This window comes from Euleptes europaea, chromosome 20 (genome assembly GCF_029931775.1).
Source record: "Euleptes europaea isolate rEulEur1 chromosome 20, rEulEur1.hap1, whole genome shotgun sequence".
In the NCBI taxonomy this organism is placed as follows: domain Eukaryota; kingdom Metazoa; phylum Chordata; class Lepidosauria; order Squamata; family Sphaerodactylidae; genus Euleptes; species Euleptes europaea.
The window spans coordinates 14,622,846-14,642,610 of NC_079331.1; the positions used below are offsets into that span (position 1 = coordinate 14,622,846).

General features: G+C 48.3%; 1 protein-coding gene across 1 annotated transcript in view; it reads right to left on the minus strand.

The window, feature by feature from the left end:
• Positions 1-10,011, minus strand: part of PCSK6 (proprotein convertase subtilisin/kexin type 6) — a 101,037-nt gene extending 91,026 nt beyond the window's left edge. The window contains exon 1 of the mRNA XM_056866094.1: positions 9,847-10,011. Within this exon, the coding sequence (XP_056722072.1) occupies positions 9,847-10,011 (165 nt within the window). The remainder of the gene's footprint in view (positions 1-9,846) is intronic.
• Positions 10,012-19,765: the final 9,754 nt, after the last annotated feature.

Sequence of the window (19,765 nt, forward strand, 5' to 3'; positions counted from 1 at the left end):
TGGCGAAGGACGACTTTCCTCCCGGCAAAGTTGGCTGCGCAGAGACAGAAAGTATCTTACCAGAGGTACTTCCTGTTACGAAGGTTCATTCTGCAATCCCATGCCAAGTTTCTCCAGTCAAAGACCCCTGATTTCAGACTTCCAGCAGGGCTCGAGTCCAGTTCCTGGACAGGAGGGAATCTGCCCACGGACAGCCAGGATCCATCCCTGCCACCTACAGCTGGAAGGATCAGGTAGCAGGTGATGTGAAAAACCTCATTCCAAGACCGTGGAGGGGAGCTGCCAGTCTGAACAGACAACGTTGACCTTGATAGACCAACAGCCTGACTTGGCATGAGGCAGTTTCGTGCATTCGCCCAGCTGCATCTCAAGGCCAAAACTGCAAGAGACACAGGGGATTGCCAACATTTCCCCTTTACACAAAGTCATGCTCTATCAGAGCCCATACACATTTTCTTACATATTACCAGCTCAGCTACTGGTGTTCAGGTAAGAAAAACTAGCATATTAAAGGGAACCTGTACCAGCTTTCCAAGCCTGGGGAGAGTCGCCTATCCATGGCTACTAGTCAAAATGGCTATTAGTCATGATGCGTACCTATTCTCTCCATGATCAGAGGAGCATGCTTGTTATCTTAGGTGCTGTGGAACACAGGCAGGATGGTGCTACAGTCGTCTTGTTTGTGGCTTCCTGGAGGCACCTGGTTGGCCACTGTGTGAACAGACTGCTGGACTTGATGAGCCTTGGTCTGATCCAGCAGGGCTTTCCTTATGTTCTTATGAGCATGCCTATTATATTAGGTGCTGTGAAACACAGGCAGGGTAATGCTGCTGCAGTTGTCTTGCTTGTGGGCTTCCTGGAGGCACCTGGTTGGCCACGGTGTGAACAGACTGCTGGACTTGATGAGCCTTGGTCTGATCCAGCAGGGCTTTCCTTATGTTCTTATGAGCATGCCTATTATATTAGGTGCTGTGAAACACAGGCAGGGTAATGCTGCTGCCGTTGTCTTGCTTGTGGGCTTCCTAGAGGCACCTGGTTGGCCACTGTGTGCACAGACTGCTGGGCTTGATGGGCCTTGGTCTGATCCAGAGTGGCTATTCTTATGTTCTAAGGCTTCAAGAGGGGAGTGAACATGTTCATGGAGGAGAGGGCTATTCAAAAAGGAATACTAGTCATGATGCACACCTATTCTCTGCAGCATCAGAGGAGCATGCCTATTATATTTGGTGCCGTGGGACACAGGCAGGATAATGCTGCAGTCCTCTTGTTTGTGGGCTTCCTAGAGGCACCTGGTTGGCCACTGTGTGAACAGACTGCTGGACTTGATGGGCCTTGGTCTGATCCAGCAGGGCTTTTCTTATGTTCTTAAACGTTTACATGTTTACAGTGATATCGAAGTGGGAAATGAATCCTGAAATGTACCGGGAACTCTTAGATGTCTTTCCAAGCCTTGGAAAACATTTTGCCTTTTACTGCAATACGTAAACAGAACACAAATCCTTATTTTGTAATCAATTAATGTTGAAAGGACTTACTGCTTGTCTATTTCACCGGGTGCTCCCACAAGTTCTAGTGTTTCCCATAATTTAATAACCTTCTTTTGCCCCCCTCCTGATTTTCTTTTTTTCCGTCCAAACCGCTCTTTAGCCTTTCTTCACAGCAACACAACGACCCAACCTGCCAATCGATATGTTTGCCCTCTTCTGCATTTCCCCTCCAGCCGCTACAGTAGCTTTTTTTGAAACGGAAGCAAGCACAAAATACGATGATCAAAAGTACCCCTGAAGAGAGCGCTCACAATCGTGCTGGGAGAAAAACAACACCTAGAGAGCCAGCATGGTGCAGTGGTTAAGAGCGGTGGTTTGGAGCGGTGGACTCTGATATGGAGAACCGGGTTGGATTCTCCACTCCTCCACATGAGCGGCGGAGGCTAATCTGGTGAACCAGGTGGGTTTCCCCACTCCTCCACAGGACGCCAGCTGGGTGACCGTGGGCTAGTCACAGCTCTCTTAGAGCTCTCTCAGCCCCACCTATCTCACAGGGTGTCTGTTGTGGGGAGGGGAATGTGATTTTAAGCCGGTTTGAGTCTTCCTTATGTGGTAGAGAAAGTCAAACTCCTCCTCCTCCTCCTCTTCTTCCTTTTCTAACATGATGGACAGGCTGCCGATGTCAATTGCAAACAACTGCTTGCATTCCCTTCTTATATTCAATTACAAATTACAGACTGCAAACCATTAAGAAAGCAACGACCTTGTGAGATTGGTCCATCCCTCCTGACGTTCTACAGTTGACCCATGCCAGCCAACTCCAAGGCCAAAGGACCACCCCAGAAGTCTGTAACTAACGCTGCATTTTATATTTTCTCAGGGAAATGTGAACGGGTTAGGCCAGGGGTGTCAAACATAAGGCCTGGTGACCCCGTAGTTTTTTTAAGGCAAGAGACCAACAGAGATGGTTTGCCATTGCCCACCTCTGCGTAGAGGCCCTGGACTTCCTTGGTGGTCTCCCATCCAAGTACTAACCAAGGCTGACCCTGCTTACCTTCCGAGATTGGGCTAGCCTGAATCATCCAGATCAGGGCTTTAAAGTCAAGTGTTGCTGTCAAGTCATAACCAACTCATGACGACCCCACGAAGTTCCACCTCATGGGGTTTTCACATGAACACATGAAGCTGCTTTTTACTGAATCAGACCCTTGGTCCATCAAAGTCAGTATTCTCTACTCAGACCGGCAGCGGCTCTCCAGGGTCTCAGGCAGGGGTCTTTCACATCACCTACATGCCAAGTCCCTTTAACTGGAGATGCCGGGGATTGAACCTGGGACCTTCTACTTGCCAAGCAGATGCTCTACCATGGAGCCACAGCCCCTCCCCTTTCAAGGCAAGAGATGAGCAGAGGGGTTTGCCATTGCCTTCCGTCTGCATAGCGGCCGTATATATTCAGTCACTACTCTACAAGAAGCTATGTCCTGTCACTGGTTGGTTTGGTTCGCATCCTGCTCAGGTTCAGGATGCTGATCATTTGCTAAGTTTTTCAGGTGCATCCAAATACGATCATGTTTGTTTTTGTGAGTAGATTGCTTTCTTGTATGATTAGACTGCGGTCCTCCTACTGCCAATTCACCCCCCCCCCGCCCCGTCTGCCACTTACAATGACTGAAATACACATAATTAAAAGGGGGAGGCTTGAGATTTTTGAATTAAGACTTACTACTAAGATGTCTCTGTGTGTCTTTGGGTCTGCCTGCCCATGAACCTGGCTAATCTTGTGATTAGTTCTTGTGATCTCTAAAGCTGCTGATTGGTTACTTTGCATTGCCTGTTTTTTGGGCGATCTCAGTTATATAGAGGATGCATCTAACTGTGCGTTTGCAAAGAGGGGATAAGCTGCACGCAACTCCGTGCTTGACAACTAGGTCTCTTTAAAGGCCCAATCATGAGTTTGAGTCCACACGTCTCACAATCTGTAATGGGTCATCGCTTTTGGGGAAAAAAACAGCTCTAAGCAGAAGCTGTAACAAATGCCCAATTTGCCTTTCTTTGGTCTGTCGCATCAGTAACCTAACATTACTCTGCCAGTTCAATTACTGGGGGGTTAGGGGGGAAGAAAGTTGAAATTCAAAACAAATCAAGTCTGGATTGATAGCGGATTCTTTTTAACAGCAAGACAAACTGCTTTGCCTTCTGGACAGGTGATCAGCGAACCGAGGAAACAACATGGAGGCAGCAAAGAAAGATGAGGCTAAACAAAACTTTGCAACTGAAAAGTATAGAAGGAAAAGGCTGAGAAATTCCCGAGAGCAGCCAAGTTCCACGATGACAGATGAAATAAAAACTCCGAGAAGCATTGTAGAGGGCCTTAAAGCCAAGGAGAGATTGCATACTGGCGGCCGTCACAAATACCGCAGCTTGATGATTTAAAAGCCAAACACATAAGTGCAAGAAATTGAAGACCGGCAGACTCTAATCTGGAGAACCGGGTTTCATTTCCCACTCCCCCACATGAAGCCTGCTGGGTGACCCTGGGCTAGTCACAGTTCTGTCCAAACTCTCTCAGCCCCACCTGCCTCAAAAGGAGTCTGTTGTGGGAAGGGAAGACGATTGCAAGCCGCTTTGAGACTCCTTAAAGGTAGAGAAAAGTGGAGAATAAAAACCAACTCCTCTTCTTCTAAACTAGCACAGAACTGACTTTAGCACAGGCACACACAAACACACAGAACCCTATTGGCCTATTTCTCCTTATTTTGATGCAGAAAAAAACACTTTACTCTTAACTGGTTTCTGCCATTGATGAAGACAAAAAAAAACTACCGATGAGAAACATGTACTACGCATCACAATGGTTTGCATTACAAAAAGCCTACTCCTCTTTCGCAATTTTGGATTACTCATGTCTGCCTTTTGTGCGCATCCGTGTGTGCTGCCCCCTGGCTTTGTGTCTCTCTGTCTCTTCTACGGGAAGGCAGTTACACATTAAAAGTGTATAATAACTCATGCCATTGACAGAACAGACCTTTGGGAGTGATCACTTTCAACTCAGAATATGGCCCTTCTCTCACAGGGCCTCAGCAACAGTCAGCCCCCAAATCCAACCCCACAGCACAACCCCCACTGCACACTTCACATACAGCTGGGCGAAGCAGAGGTGGAAATCGTGGTCAAGTCGCAGCTGACTTTCAGCGACCCCATAGGATTTTCAAGGCAAGAGACGTTGAGAGACTGTTTGCCATTGCTTGCCTCCGTGTCACGACTTTGGTATTCCCTGGAGGTCACATGAACACATGAAGCTGCCTTATACTGAATCAGACCCTTGGTCCATCAAGGTCAGTATTGTCTACTCAAACCGGCAGCGGTTCTCCAGGGTCTCAGGCTGGGGTCTTTCACATCACCTCCTTGCCTGGTCCCTTTAATTGGAGATGCCAGGGATTGAGCCTGGGACCTTCCGCATGCCAAGCAGATGCTCTCCCACTAAGCCACAGCCCGTCCCCTAAGGTCTCCCATCCAAAAACTTGCCAGGGACAACCCTGCCTAGCTTCCAAAATCTGACAAGATCGGGGTAACCTGGGCCATCCGATGACAGTTGGGGGCACTGAAATCTTGAACTATCTTTCCACCAAACTTTTCGATGCGGCTTTCCGGTATTTCTAGTTGCTGACCATGGTCCTTCATTTATTACTTCTCCCTATCAGCTGCTCAGCTCCTCTCCCTTGCAGCCTGAGCCAATACTCCATCCCCTTCTTTGGTATTCACCAACCACTTACGAAACACTGTTGAATGCTCTCTGCTCGTCTTGTCCGCACCCCCAAAACTACATTCTATTTCCACTGCCACCCACGCAAAACAGTCCTCGGAGCTAGTTTTTAATTAATCCCCAAAGCATTCTGCACAGTCATTATCCAAATGTGCAAAGATACTAAAAGCAAGGAATGGCCAAAACGTTTTGGCAGAGCGGACTCTCAAGACCAGAGATTGAGGTCTTTCCCCAAAACTGTGACCCTTTAACGATGCAAACCTAAACAGAGTTCACATGAATACATGAAGCTGCCTTCTACTGCATCAGACCCCTAGTCCATCAAAGTCAGTATTGTCTACTCAGACCGGCAGCGGCTCTCCAAGGTCTCAGGCAGAGGTCTTTCACATCACCTTACTTGCCTGGTCCCTTTAACTGGAGATGTCGGGGACTGAACCTGGGACCTTCTGCCTGCCAAGCAGATGCTCTACCCCTAAGAGCCGTCAAGTCACTGAGTGCCATGAAGTCACTGCTGTCTTATGGCGACCCCATAGGGTTTTCATGGCAAGAGATGTTAGGAGGTGGTTTGCCGTTGCCTGCCTCCGCGTGGGCTGAGATAGTTCGGAGAGAATGGCAACTGGCCCAGGGTCACCCCGTAGGCTTCACGTGGAGGAATGGGGAATCGAACCCGGTTCTCCAGATTAGAGTCTCGCCGCTCTTAACCACTACGCCATGCTGGCTTACTCCTTCTGAAGTCCACTGAAGGGTGTAACTCTGTTTAGGATTGAACTGGGAAGCCTTCTTCCATCTTCCCCATCCTCAGCGTCCACCCACATAAAAATCAATCCATCCTGTACATACATACAGCAGTCAGGAATAAACTATATAAATAGCTTTATAAACGGTATTAAATTGTTAAGAGTGGGTTTGCTGAACCCAGATTAAAAAAATTAAATATTGATTAATTTCCACTCAGTGGCTCCCCTCGGAGTCCGCCGCAGATATTTTCTGTCTTGATTTAGCCAACTAATTATTACTTTTCAGGTCCATCCACCTCTTTCACGTCTCCAATACAACCATCCGGAACCGGACCATTAAGCAAAAGTTGAAGAGGTGCTGGAAATTAATTGGAGCGGCAGGGCACGTGCGCATGTATGAGAAGCCAGGAGATTTAAGAGAGGCTGTAAACCCCATAAGTAACGCTCAGGAGAATAATGGAGTTAATGAAGGGTTTTAGTGTGTGTGTGGGGGGGATGCATCATTGGAAGAATGTAGGGTTGCCAACCTACAGTGGGCAGCTGGAGATCTCCTGCTATTACAACTGATCTCCAGGCTATAGGGATCAGTTCACCTGGAACAAATGACCATGCTGGAAGGTCTGCCAAGCCAGAATCTGCCTCCCAGATGGCAGCCCTAGCAAATCACTAGCAAAGGCAGAAAGAGACCCGGGCCATGCTTTTAAACTTCCTGCTTGAAAAGAATCATGCACCCGTCCAAACCAGCCAGAGAAGTCCAGAGACAGAGCATTCAGTTTGTGTGTGTGTGTGTGTGTTAAGTGCCGTCAAGTCGCTTCTGACTCATGGCGACCCTATGAATCCATGTCCTCCAAAACATCCTATCTTTAACAGCCTTGCTTGGGTCTTGCAAACCGAAGGCTGGGGCTTCCTTTATAGAGTCAATCCATCTCATGTTGGGTCTTCCTCTTTTCCTGCTGCCTTCCGCTTTTCCTAGCATTATTGTCTTTTCCAGTGACTCTCGTCTTCTCATAATGTGACCAAAGTACGACAGCCTCAGTTGAGTCATTTTAGCTTCTACTGATGTACATGTAGGAAATGCCAAACTCAATCCCAGGGATTACCAATTTTTGAAAAGGCTTTCCGCAGTCCCTTTAAAGCAGTGGTTCCCAACCTTTTTTTGACCAGGGACCACTAGGACTTTTTTGTTCGGTGCAGGGACCCCAAGGTTCAAAATAAAAATTCCGGGAATTTGAAAATAAACTTTAATCATAACTGTTAGTTAAACATTAAACTTAGAATTATATTTGAATATATATATTTTATAATAGAGAACTTTTAATTGAAAATATTAATTTATTATGGGTTTATAATTTTGTTTCGCGGACCTTAATTTAGTTCTCGTGGACCCCTGGGGGTCCATGGACCCCTGGTTGGGAACCAGTGCTTTAAAGGGATTAAAAAGGCCGGGGGGGGGGGAGAAGTTGTCTGCTTCCAAGCTAAACGGTACTGCTGCAGATGAACCAACGGATAAGGCAATTCAATACTAAAAGCTCGCACCTAGCCTTGTTTTACCACCTGCAACGTTGAGATTCTGACCTACAAACCTCTAGAGCCAGCATGGTGAAGTGGGCACAGCAGGAGCCCCCAGGTTTGAATCCTCCCTCTGCCACGGAAGCTTGAGTCAGTCGCACGCGCAGCCTAACCTACCCCACAGGGCTGTCGTGAAGATAAAATGCAGGAGAGGACAATGGCGTAAGCCGCTTTGGTTCCCCATTAGGGAGAAAGGCAGGGTAGAAATGAAAAAATGAAGAGCATTCCCGTCAAGATTCAGGAAGCCAGAAAAGCATCGTCTTTGGAGGGAAAATGTACAGGATTCACATTCAGTTCTGGTAGAGATTTTTTTTTTTTTAATAGCAAAATTAAAAGACGCATCGTGTAGAATCCTGAAGTCTAGTACACAGATTTCGGTGCAAACCGCTGCCTCTGATAAACCTGCAGGGTGGTCCTAAGCACCCTGTCTCCCTTCGAAACCCATGGGATGAGGCTGCTGGGACTGCAGCCGGCTCCACACGATCTGTGCCACCACCCAGTGCTCAGGGCACCAATCCAGCTCCAGGTAAGCCACGTGCCACAGCTCCATTCCCTGAGAAAGGCATGCACTCCAAACTTTCCCTATGTGCATCTGCTCATTAGAAGGGCTTCGCTTTGGCTGGTTCCTTTCCGGTGGGGCAAGGAGAATCGGAGCGCCAGATTCAACAACCACATCCCAGCAGAAGCTGGCTGGAACTTTCCCAGCACCCGATCGCTTGTCCACCGCAATCCCATGAAGAGCTACGCCGGTCTAAAGTCCACTAGGATCAATGGACCTCAACGGGACTCAGCCTGCCAAGGAGCGCAGAGCAAGCAAGGAACTTCAAGGGGTCATTTTAAGGCTCAGAGACCTCCCAGCAGAAGATCCCCCCCAGCATTTTGTCTACACCGACCCCCCCCACCATACTTTGCTTTAATCCGGATCAGCACCATTTACATCTATTTTTCCTGTGTTGGGGAAAGGGGGAAGGCGAATAGGTGCCAAAACCCAGCGAGAAAATTCCTATTTGGGGGCGCAGCTCTACTGGGGGGGGAGACACCCTACGCCTGACCCCCCCCCAAAAAAAAACTATTTTCCAAGGTGAGAGAAGCCAACCTCCCTAAAAAGTCTTATCCCACTTGGGAGAAGAAAACCCCCCCAAAAAAATCCTTTTTCAAGGTGGGAAAAGAAAAAACAACCCAAAAGTATTTTCCAAGGTGGGAAAAAGCCCCCCCCCACAAGTCTTTTCCCAGCTGGGAGATGGAAGCCCCCCCCCCCCGCCAGTCTTTTCCAAGGTGGGAGAAGAAACCCCCCTCCCCAGTCTTTTCCAAGGTGGGAGAAGAAACCCCCCAAAAGTATTTTCCCAGGTGGGAGAAGAACCCCCCCAAAAAAGACTATTCCAAGGTAGAAGACCCCCCCCCCAAAGTCTTTTCCAAGATGGAAGAAGAACCCCCCCCAAAAGTCTTTTCCAAGGAAGCCCACCCTGCCAGTCTTTTCCAAGGTGGGAGAAGAAACCCCCCTCCCCAAAAAAAGTCTTTTCCCAGGTGGGAGAAGAACCCCCCAAAAGTCTTTTCCCAGGTGGGAGAAGACCCCCCCCAAAAAAAGTCTTTTCCCAGGTGGGAGAAGAACCCTCCCCCCAAAAAAAAGTATATTCCAAGGTAGAAGAACCCCCCTCCAAAAAAAAGTCTTCTCCAAGAAGGAAGAAGAAACCCCCCCAAAAGTCTTTTCCAAGGTGGAAAAAGAACCCTCCCCCCAAAAAGTCTTTTCCAAGGTGGGGAACCCCCCCCCCCAGTCTTTTCCAAGGTGGAAGAACCCCCTCCCAAAAAAGTCTTTTCCAAGGTGGTAGAAGACACCCCCCAAAAAAAACTCTTTTCCAAGGTGGGGAAAACCCCCCCAGTCTTTTCCAAGGTGGAAGAACCCCCCGCAAAAGTCTTTTCCAAAGTGGAAGAAGACCCTCCCAAAAAAAAAGTCTTTTCCAAGGTGGAAGACCCCCCCAAAAAAGTCTTTTCCAAGGTGGGGAAACCCCCCCCCAGTCTTTTCCAAGGTGGAAGAAGAACCCCCCGAAAAAAAAGTCTTTTCCAAGGTGGAAGAGGACCCCCCGCAGTCTTTTCCAAGGTGGAAGAAGACCCCCCCACCAAAAAAGTCTTTTCCAAGGTGGAAGAAGACCCCCCCCCCAGTCTTTTCCAAGGTGGAAGAAGACCCCCCCCAAAAAAAAGTATTTTCCAAGATGGAAGAAGACCCCCCCCCAAAAAAAAAGTCTTTTCCAAGGTGGAGGAAGCCACCCCCCCCGGTCCCCCGGCCGCGCCTCACCTGCCCCAGGTTGCGGTACCCGTAGTGGGCGGCCAGCCGCTCCGCCTCGCCGGCCCCTCCTCGCAGCCGCACGGCCCAGTGGTTGGTGTAGACGGCGCGGGGGCGGCCGGCCAGGCTCGCCGCCAGCGCCGCCAGCAGGCTCAGCCCGGCCCCGACGGCGCGCATCGCGGCCCGCAGCCCGGCGCGCACGGACCCAGCCGCCCAGCACCGCAGCACCGGCAGCAGCAGCAGCGACTCGCGGACCGGCGGCTGCCTGCCTGCCTTTGCCGGCCGGCGGGGGGAGCCTCGCCTTTTAAGGCCGGCGGGGAGGCGAGGCCGGGGAGGAGCTGCCCGCCCGGCAGGCTCTCCATCCCTCCCACCCGGCCACCGGTGCCAGGCGCGGGCCGGAGGGCGCTCCCCGCACGGACTGCCTGTGCCGGCGTGGAGGGAGGTGCAGGGGAAATTAATACACCTTTCCTTTCCTTTTATCCCTTAGAAGCTCCTTGATCCATTGATCTTGAGCAGCATATATCTAGCGTTGCAGGGATATAAGGACCGAAACCAATCTGGCCACTGACAATGTAGCCTTGGGGTCCCTGTCGCTTCGTAAAAAAGGCATTATGTCAGTCGCAGAGGCGTTGGATTTGTATATTAAAAGGGGGGGGGATATAGTGCGATCGAAGTTCCTCGCAAAAGCGGCATTCCCAAAGGGCATGGGCTAATAGAGCCGGAAGAGCAAGGGCAGATCCTGTCTGAGTAGGGTATATTCAGAATTCTGCCCTGCATTGCCATAGAAGGGTTCGCATTCCATCTAGCCAAGCAAAAAGCTCTACAGAGACGAGGAGTTGTTAGATAATATGTATAGGTAGGTAGACCCCGTGGAGGGGGTATTCCGAAGAACTGGGATGAACAGACGCGACGAGCACGAAAAGTAGTGCTAAATTAATATACCATTGATTGCATATATCTTCTTAATAACGGTTCCTTGGAGGGAGGTGTAGGGGACATTAATATACCATTGCTTACATATATATTCTTAATAATGGTTCCTTTTTTATCTTTTATTGTTTTTGTTAATTGTTAAACTATGTCATGAATCAGTTCTTGTAGGTCACTGGTTCCCAACCGGGGGTCCACGGACCCCCAGGGGTCCGCGAGAACTAAATCAAGGTCCGCGAAACAAAGTTCTAAACCCACAATAAATTAACATTTTCAATTAAAAGTTCTCTATTATAAACTATATATTCAAATATTATTCTAAGTCTAGTGTTTAACTAACAGTTATGATTAAAGTTTATTTTCAAATTCTCTGAATTTTTATTTTGGACCTGGGGTCCCTGCACGGAACAAAAAAGTCCTAGTGGTCCCTGGTCAAAAAAAGGTTGGGAACCACTGTTATCCGGGGTGTGTGACCGTGGCCTTGGTATTTTCTTTTCCTAGGAAAGAAAATACCAACTATTTTGTCAGATTGCACGGAGAAGCCATTGAAATTCATAAACATCAGCGCAACTTTAACAGAAAAGAAGAGAGTTTAAGAACGAATAAGGCTTGGCTTCCTGTCCTGAAAACCTCCAGACTAACAAAGACTACAGTCCACAATAGCCATGAAGATTAGCTTTGGATTTCACACATTAACAGGTCACTTCAGGATACAATGGGTCCATATGAACATACCACACCCTCATTAGCACATTATCGTGATACTTACAGGACAATGGTTAGCACATTACCTTTGATACTTTTTGCAGGACAATGATTCGGCTCAACCCAACCCCTTTTTGACTATATACTACTCTTCCTACACACTTGACACTGAGAGACACTGTCCTTCAGTGTTACTCCTCTGAAGATGCCGGCCACAGCTGCTGGCGAAACGTCAGGAAAGAAAATACCAAGACCACCGTTACACAGCCCGGATAACCTGCAAGAACCTATGTAATTATTATTTTTGGAAAAATTTAATTCTTCATGGGACCATTTAAAATATATTCTTTGATCGAATCCCTTATCTACATTTTTTTATCAATTTTATATTAGGTAGTGATTTAATAATGTTAGATAGGGTAAGAATATATTAATTAAAATAGTATTGGGATTAGTTCCGTTAGCAAAAGATTATACAATTTATTTGTATATGGAAGAGGGAGAGGGGGAAGTCAATTTGTGATTAATTTAGTAATATTATTTGACTTTTTAGTATTATTAGCATTCTTTAACATTGGATAAGTGTATTATATGTTGACATTTTAAATCAAGAAAATAAAAAATATTTTTTTTTTTAAAAAAAGAGCCGTGAACCGGAGGGCAAAAACGCAGGGGGGGGTTGCCTTGGATTTGCCCCTCTCTAGATGCACCTTGCCCTGACCTGGATGGCCCAGGTTAGCCTGATCCCGTCAGATCTCAGAAGCTAAGCAGGGTCAGCCCTGGTTAGCATTTGGATGGGAGACCACCAAGGAAGACCAGGGTTGCTGTGCAGAGGAAGGCACTGGCAAACCACCTCTGTTAGTCTCTTGCCATGAAAACCCCAAAAGGGGTCGTCATAAGTCGGCTGCGACTTGACGGCATTTTACACACACACAGATGCACCTTTCCCCCCATTTGAATTCTCAAAACTCTGCATGGGGGCTGGGGGGGGGCTTATTGTTGAGTTTTGAGAATTTGGCTGGGGGAAATGGGCATTTAGATTTAGAGCCAAGCTTCTTAAACTGTGGGTCGCAACCCTAACTGAATGTGGGGGGGTCACGAAAAAATTGGCAACAGTAAATGGTAGAATTATATTAATACCAAAGAATCGTTTTAAAACAAATGTCTTTATGATTTATTATCAGTAAACGTTTGATTTGTATACCTATTTTACATACCTGGATAGCCGGGGTCGCATAAAAAATAGGGGTCACGAGCGGAAAAAGAAGCCCGGATTTAGAGAGTGGCAAAACCCAAGGCAAAACCTCCCATGCATTTTCGCCCCACATGAGCGGCGGACTCGGATCTGGAGAACCGGTTCAATTCCCCTCTCCTCCACATGTGCGGCAGACTCTAATCTGGAGAACCGGGTTCAAGTCCCCTCTCCTCCACATGAGCAGCGGACTCGAATCTGGAGAACCGGGTTCGATTCCCCGCTCCTTCACATGAGCGGCAGAGATGGATCTGGAGAACCGGGTTTGATTCCCCGCTCCTCCACAAAAAATAAACATTACATTTGGAGAACAAAAGATGCCCGATAAACAGGAGATAGGGCTAGGAGAACAGAATTAGAAAACAATGCAAACACAGACCACAAGCAATGCAGAAAGTTGATTATAAAGACAGGAAGCAAAACTGTAAAAATGTAAAAGATAGAACATAAAAATGTAAGAGCCAAAGAAAAGCCCCGCTAGTTCAGACCAGTGGTCCATCGAGTCCAGCATCCTGCCTCACACAGTGGCTGTCCAGTCATCCCAGAGAAGCCAACAAACAGGGGATAGAAGCCAAGGCCCTCCCCCAGCGTTGCCTCCTAGTGCCATGATTCAGAGGTTTACTGCCCCTGAATGTGGAGGTTCTGTTTAGTCATCATAACTAATAGCCACTGGTCGATAGACCTGCCTTCATGGATCTCTCTGTCTTTGCCTGTGGCCATCCTTACATCCTCGGCCAGCAAATTCCTTGTTTTAATCCCTCATTGGCCATTTTTGCATGGTAAATAGCAGCGCATTCCTGGCTCAATTGCCCCGCATATTTTTTTGAATTTTGCATGCTGAACCGTCATTCCAGAAGTGACTGCGAAGCTGGCGCATACCTGCTTCGCATTACAAAAGAGCCCATTTAATGCGACCTTTGGTGTTTGCCAGGAAGAATCCCCCTGAAGGAACCATGCAAAATAACAGCAGCGGGTTTGCTATGCACATGCTAATGGCTATGCAAACAGGAACAAAGGAGCAGGTGAGTGGGGGGGTTGGAATTTCTCCTTTTGCTTCAGGACCGTGAATAGACCTTTTTAAAGTCACATTTTACAAAAGAGCTTTGAGCGAGCATCAAAACTGACCATGCAAAAATGGCCATTGAGTCAAGAAATATTTCCTTTTGTCAGGCCTGAGAGAGTACTGGGCATCATATTGGTCATTCGGTCCCTCTCTCTCTGCCTAACCATCCTGACTTGGTTGTTGTGAATGACAAACGCAACTTGTATATTTTGTCCTGAGCTCTTTGTAGCAAGGGCAGGGCATAAAATATTATTTGTCATAGGACAAGTTGTCAGGTTGTTCTTCATTTATTCTGATTTCTCGAACGGCCTTGACACAGAGATAGGGTTCAGGGTAGGCTGTCCTTTTTTTTTTTAACTTTTAAGAGGCCTATTTCAAATATTCTTGAATGGCATCCAGCCTACCCCTCTGCCTAACGCTATCTTGAAATGCACATTTATTATGGCCGCTTTCTCCGTTATGAATGTTTCAATTCAAAGCCGAGGAGGCACGCCGTGTGATGGGAACAGCTCGAGGAAACTTGCAAGACATACAGTTTAAGAGTGAGAAGAAACCACTTCAAATGCTTCCCCAGAGAAAGGAAACGCCCGAGTGAGTTCAAGTCCCCTTCCTTACTGTCTGCATCTTTCGGCAATTTGCACCATTTTCCTTTTCCCAGTTTCCCTTCCCTTGTCGAAATTCTTCTCGTGTGGCCTTCTCCGAAGTTCGGTTCTTTCACTCGCACCGCCCCTCTGTAGGAACACAGTAGGCCAGCCAGAGGTAAAGCGAGACCTATTGGCACAAACTAATTCAGCTTTGGGTTAGCAACCTCCCTGTGGGGCCTGGAGATCTCCGGGAATGACAACTGATCTCCAAAATACAGAGATAAGTTCCCCTGGAGAAAGTGGCTGCTTCGGAGGGTGTGGGAGACAGGATGCTGGACTAGATGAACCACTGGTCTGATCCAGCAGGGCTCTTGTGATGTTCTTATGAAGGCCTTGTCCTCTTTGCCTTGCTGCTGGGCCTCCAGAGGAACAGGTTGGCCACTGTGTGAGACAGGATGCTGGACTAGATGGACCACTGGTCTGATCCAGCAGGGCTCTTCTGATGTTCTTATGAAGGCCTCGTCCTCTTTGCCTTGCTGCTGGGCCTCCAGAGGAACAAGTTGGCCACTGTGTGAGACACGATGCTGGACTAGATGGACCACTGGTCTCATCCAGCAGGGCTCTTCTGATGTTCTTATGAAGGCCTTGTCCTCTTTGCCTTGCTGCTGGGCCTCCAGAGGAACAGGTTGGCCACTGTGTGAGACAGGATGCTGGACTAGATGGACCACTGGTCTGATCCAGCAGGGCTCTTCTGATGTTCTTATGAAGGCCTCGTCCTCTTTGCCTTGCTGCTGGGCCTCCAGAGGAACAAGTTGGCCACTGTGTGAGACACGATGCTGGACTAGATGGACCACTGGTCTCATCCAGCAGGGCTCTTCTGATGTTCTTATGAAGGCCTTGTCCTCTTTGCCTTGCTGCTGGGCCTCCAGAGGAACAGGTTGGCCACTGTGTGAGACAGGATGCTGGACTAGATGGACCACTGGTCTGATCCAGCAGGGCTCTTCTGATGTTCTTATGAAGGCCTCGTCCTCTTTGCCTTGCTGCTGGGCCTCCAGAGGAACAAGTTGGCCACTGTGTGAGACACGATGCTGGACTAGATGGACCACTGGTCTCATCCAGCAGGGCTCTTCTGATGTTCTTATGAAGGCCTTGTCCTCTTTGCCTTGCTGCTGGGCCTCCAGAGGAACAGGTTGGCCACTGTGTGAGACAGGATGCTGGACTAGATGGACCACTGGTCTGATCCAGCAGGGCTCTTCTGATGTTCTTATGAAGGCCTCGTCCTCTTTGCCTTGCTGCTGGGCCTCCAGAGGAACAAGTTGGCCACTGTGTGAGACACGATGCTGGACTAGATGGACCACTGGTCTCATCCAGCAGGGCTCTTCTGATGTTCTTATGAAGGCCTTGTCCTCTTTGCCTTGCTGCTGGGCCTCCAGAGGAACAGGTTGGCCACTGTGTGAGACAGGATGCTGGACTAGATGGACCACTGGTCTGATCCAGCAGGGCTCTTCTGATGTTCTTATGAAGGCCTCGTCCTCTTTGCCTTGCTGCTGGGCCTCCAGAGGAACAAGTTGGCCACTGTGTGAGACACGATGCTGGACTAGATGGACCACTGGTCTCATCCAGCAGGGCTCTTCTGATGTTCTTATGAAGGCCTTGTCCTCTTTGCCTTGCTGCTGGGCCTCCAGAGGAACAGGTTGGCCACTGTGTGAGACAGGATGCTGGACTAGATGGACCACTGGTCTCATCCAGCAGGGCTCTTCTGATATTCTTATGAAGGCCTTGTCCTCTTTGCCTTGCTGCTGGGCCTCCAGAGGAACAGGTTGGCCACTGTGTGAGACACAATGCTGGACTAGATGGACCACTGGTCTGATCCAGCAGGGCTCTTCAGGCATTCTTATGTTCTTATCAGGGAAAGGACTAGGCCTCTATTCCCTGTTGTAGGACCTCCAGAGGAGCTGGTTGACCACTATGTGAGACACGATGCTGGACTAGATGAAGCACTGGTCTGATCCAGCAGGGCTCTTCTGATGTTCTGATGTTCTTATCAGGGAAAGGCCTCAGCCTCTGTGTCCTGTTGTAGGACCTCCAGAGGAGCTGGTTGACCACTGTGTGAGACAGGATGCTGGCCTAGATGGACCACTGGTCTGATCCAGCAGGGCTCTTCTGATGTTCTTATGAAGGCCTCGTCCTCTTTGCCTTGTTGCTGGGCCTCCAGAGGAACAGGTTGGCCACTGTGTGAGACAGGATGCTGGGCTAGATGGACCCCTGGTCTGATCCAGCAGAGCTGTTCCTACATCCTCACTAACTGTAGCTGACCCTGCTTAGCTTCTGAGAACTGATGAAACAGGGCTAGTGAGTCAATGCAAACAGGAACCCTTTGTCTTGCGCCTGTTTGTGTGTTAAGTGCCGTCAAGTCGCTTCCGACTCATGGCTACCCTATGAATGAAAGTCCTCCAAAATGTCCTGTCTTTGACATCCTTGCCCAGATCTTGCAAATAGAAGGTTGTGGCTTGCTTTATTGAGTCAATCCATCTCTTGTTGAGTCTTCCTCTTTTCCTGCTGCCCTCAACTTTTCCTAGCATGACTGACTTTTCCAATGACTCTTGCCTTCTCATAATGTGACCAAAATACGATAGCCTCAGTTTAGTCATTTTAGCTTCTAGGGTCAGTTCAGGCTTGATTTGATCTATAACCCACTGATTTGTTTTTTTGGCAGTCCACGGTATCCGTAACCCTCTCCTCCAACACCACATTTCAAAGGAATCTATTTTCTTCTTATCAGCTTTCTTCACTGTCCAGCTTTCACACCCATACATAGTAATAGGGAATATGATGGCGTGGATTAATCTAGTCTTGGTGGCCAGTGACACATCCTTACACTTCAAAATCTTTTCTAGCTCCTTCATGGCTGCCCTTCCCAGTCTCAATATCCTTCTGATTTCTTGGCTGCAGTCTAATTTTTGGTTGATGGTGGAGCCAAGGAATGGAAAGTCTTGAACAATTTTAATTTCCTCATTGTCAACCTTAAAGTTCTGTAATTCTCCTGTAGTCATTACTTTTGTTTTCTTGATGTTCAGCTGTAGTCCTGCTTTGGCACTTTCTCTTTTAACTTTCAGCAGTAGTCGTTTCAAATCTTCACTATTTTCTGCCAATAGTGTCATCAGCATATATCAAATTATTAATGTTCCTCCCTCCAATTTTCACTCCACCTTCATCTAAATCTAATCCAGCTTTCCTAATTATATGTTCTGCATATGGATTGAAGAGATAAAGAGATAAAATACATCCTTGTCTGACACCTTTGCCAATTGGAAACCATTCTGTTTCTCCATATCTTGCCCCTATGATTAGATTCTCGGAAGAAGGGGCCTGTTGTCACGTCCCTGCTGTCGGGTGAGTAGCGCATTTCACAACATAGGAAAACATTGCCTCCCAGATCCATTTCCAGCTTCCTCAGCCTCCTGATCTTCTGGTTCATACGCCCAGGGTCAGGGCAAGTCTGGAGCGATGAGTAGCGTTATGCAAATCCACGCATCGAGCAAGGTAATAGGATTCCCCATTTCAGAAGCCCTGAGGTCATGTCCGTCAGAAAAGTGCAATAGGTAGGGTTGCCAGGTCCCTCTTTGCCACCGGCGGGGAGGTTTTTGGGGCGAAGCTTGAGGGACCGTGGCTCAGTGGCAGAGCATCTGCTTGGCATGCAGAAGGTCCCAGGATCAGTCCCCAGCATCTCCAGTTAAAGGGACTAGGCAAGCAGGTGATGTGAAAGACCTCTGCCTGAGACCCTGGATAGGGGCTGTGGCTCAGTGGTAGAGCCTCTGCTCGGCATGCAGAAGGTCCCAGGTTCAATCCCCGGCATCTCCAATTAAAGAGACTAGGCAAGTAGGTAACATGAAAGACCTATACCTGAGACCCTGGAGAGCCGCTGCTGGTCTGAATAGACAATACTGACTTTGATGGGCCAGTATAAGGCAGTTTCATGTGTTCATGTGAGGACAGGGTTTGGGGAGGGAAGGGACTTCAATACCACAGAGTCCAGTTGCCAAAGCAGCCGCTTTCTCCAGGTGAACTGATCTCTATCGGCTGGAGATCAGTTGTAATAGCAGGAGATCTCCAGCTGCTACCTGGAGATTGGCAACCCTGGCAATAGGCAAGATTTACTGGGGATCGTCCCAGTTTATTTACCTCATTTTTACCCTGCCTTTTTCTCCGGTGGGCACCCAAAGCGGCTTTCACCATAGTCTAGATTTCCTGTGCGCTTATTAAAAACCAGCAACCCGTTCTGCCTTCCCCCCACCCCCCGACTAATTCCTAGATTCCCTTGAATATCTATAAAAAAGAGCAACCCAGACAGACGGAGGCTGCCGGCTGCTGCACCTTTGCTAAGTCGAGTTCAATAAGTTAAACAAATAAAGCCAGCCCTTTGTAAATACACAGCAACGCTGCGTTGGGTTCCCTTCGGCAAACAGAGGGGTGGTGGTGGTGGAAAGGGCAGGATTTTGTTTTCATACAAATGCACAGTGTGTCTTTCGACAGCTCTGGTGCCAGGAAGCAACATTTTTATATTTATGTAAAGAGCTATGAAGTCTTTTTGTGTCTACCTCCCCCTGCAAACAAACTCCACAAACCAGCCTGGAAATAGTAAGAATGCAGAATTCAGTGGAAAACCACCAGGCCCCTGTTTGGTAGCATACAAAGAGCACCCTCTCTGCCTTGAATGTAAGGTTGCCAACCTCCAGGTGGCGGCTGGAGATCTCCCGCTATTACAACTGATCCCCAGCCGATAGAGATCAGTTCACCTGGAGAAAATGGCCGCTTTGGCCATTGGACTCTATGGCATTGAAGTAACTTACTGTTACTTACTTAGCTTATACATAAATCCAGCTCAGTTTGCTAAGTAACCCAGAGGTTGCCAACGTTCAAATAAGCCACACGAACACATGAAGCTAAATTACACTGAATCAGACCCTTGGTCCATCCAAGTCAGTATTGTCTACTCAGACCGGCAGCGGCTCTCCAGGGTCTCAGGCAGAGGTCTTTCACATCACCTACTTGCCTGGTCCCTTGAACTGGAGATGCCGGGGATTGAACCTGGGACCTCCTGCATGCCAAGCAGATGCTCTACCACTGTGCCACAGCCCCTCCCACACTGGTCTGATCTGCAGGAATTAAAAGGAGTTAAAAGGAGGGTCACATTCTGGGTCACATTTTTCAGCATTCAAAGATATGGTCCCAGTGCTGGACTATGCCCTGAAAGACGCGAGTTCAAATCTCCCCACAGTCATGAAGGTCAGTGTGAGAATCAAAGGGGGTACGCAGGTAGAAGGACAGGATAAAAATCGAATAAACCTAATCACAGTTCTTCTTCCTCTGAGTTTTGTGAGCTGGGCGGTGTGGGCA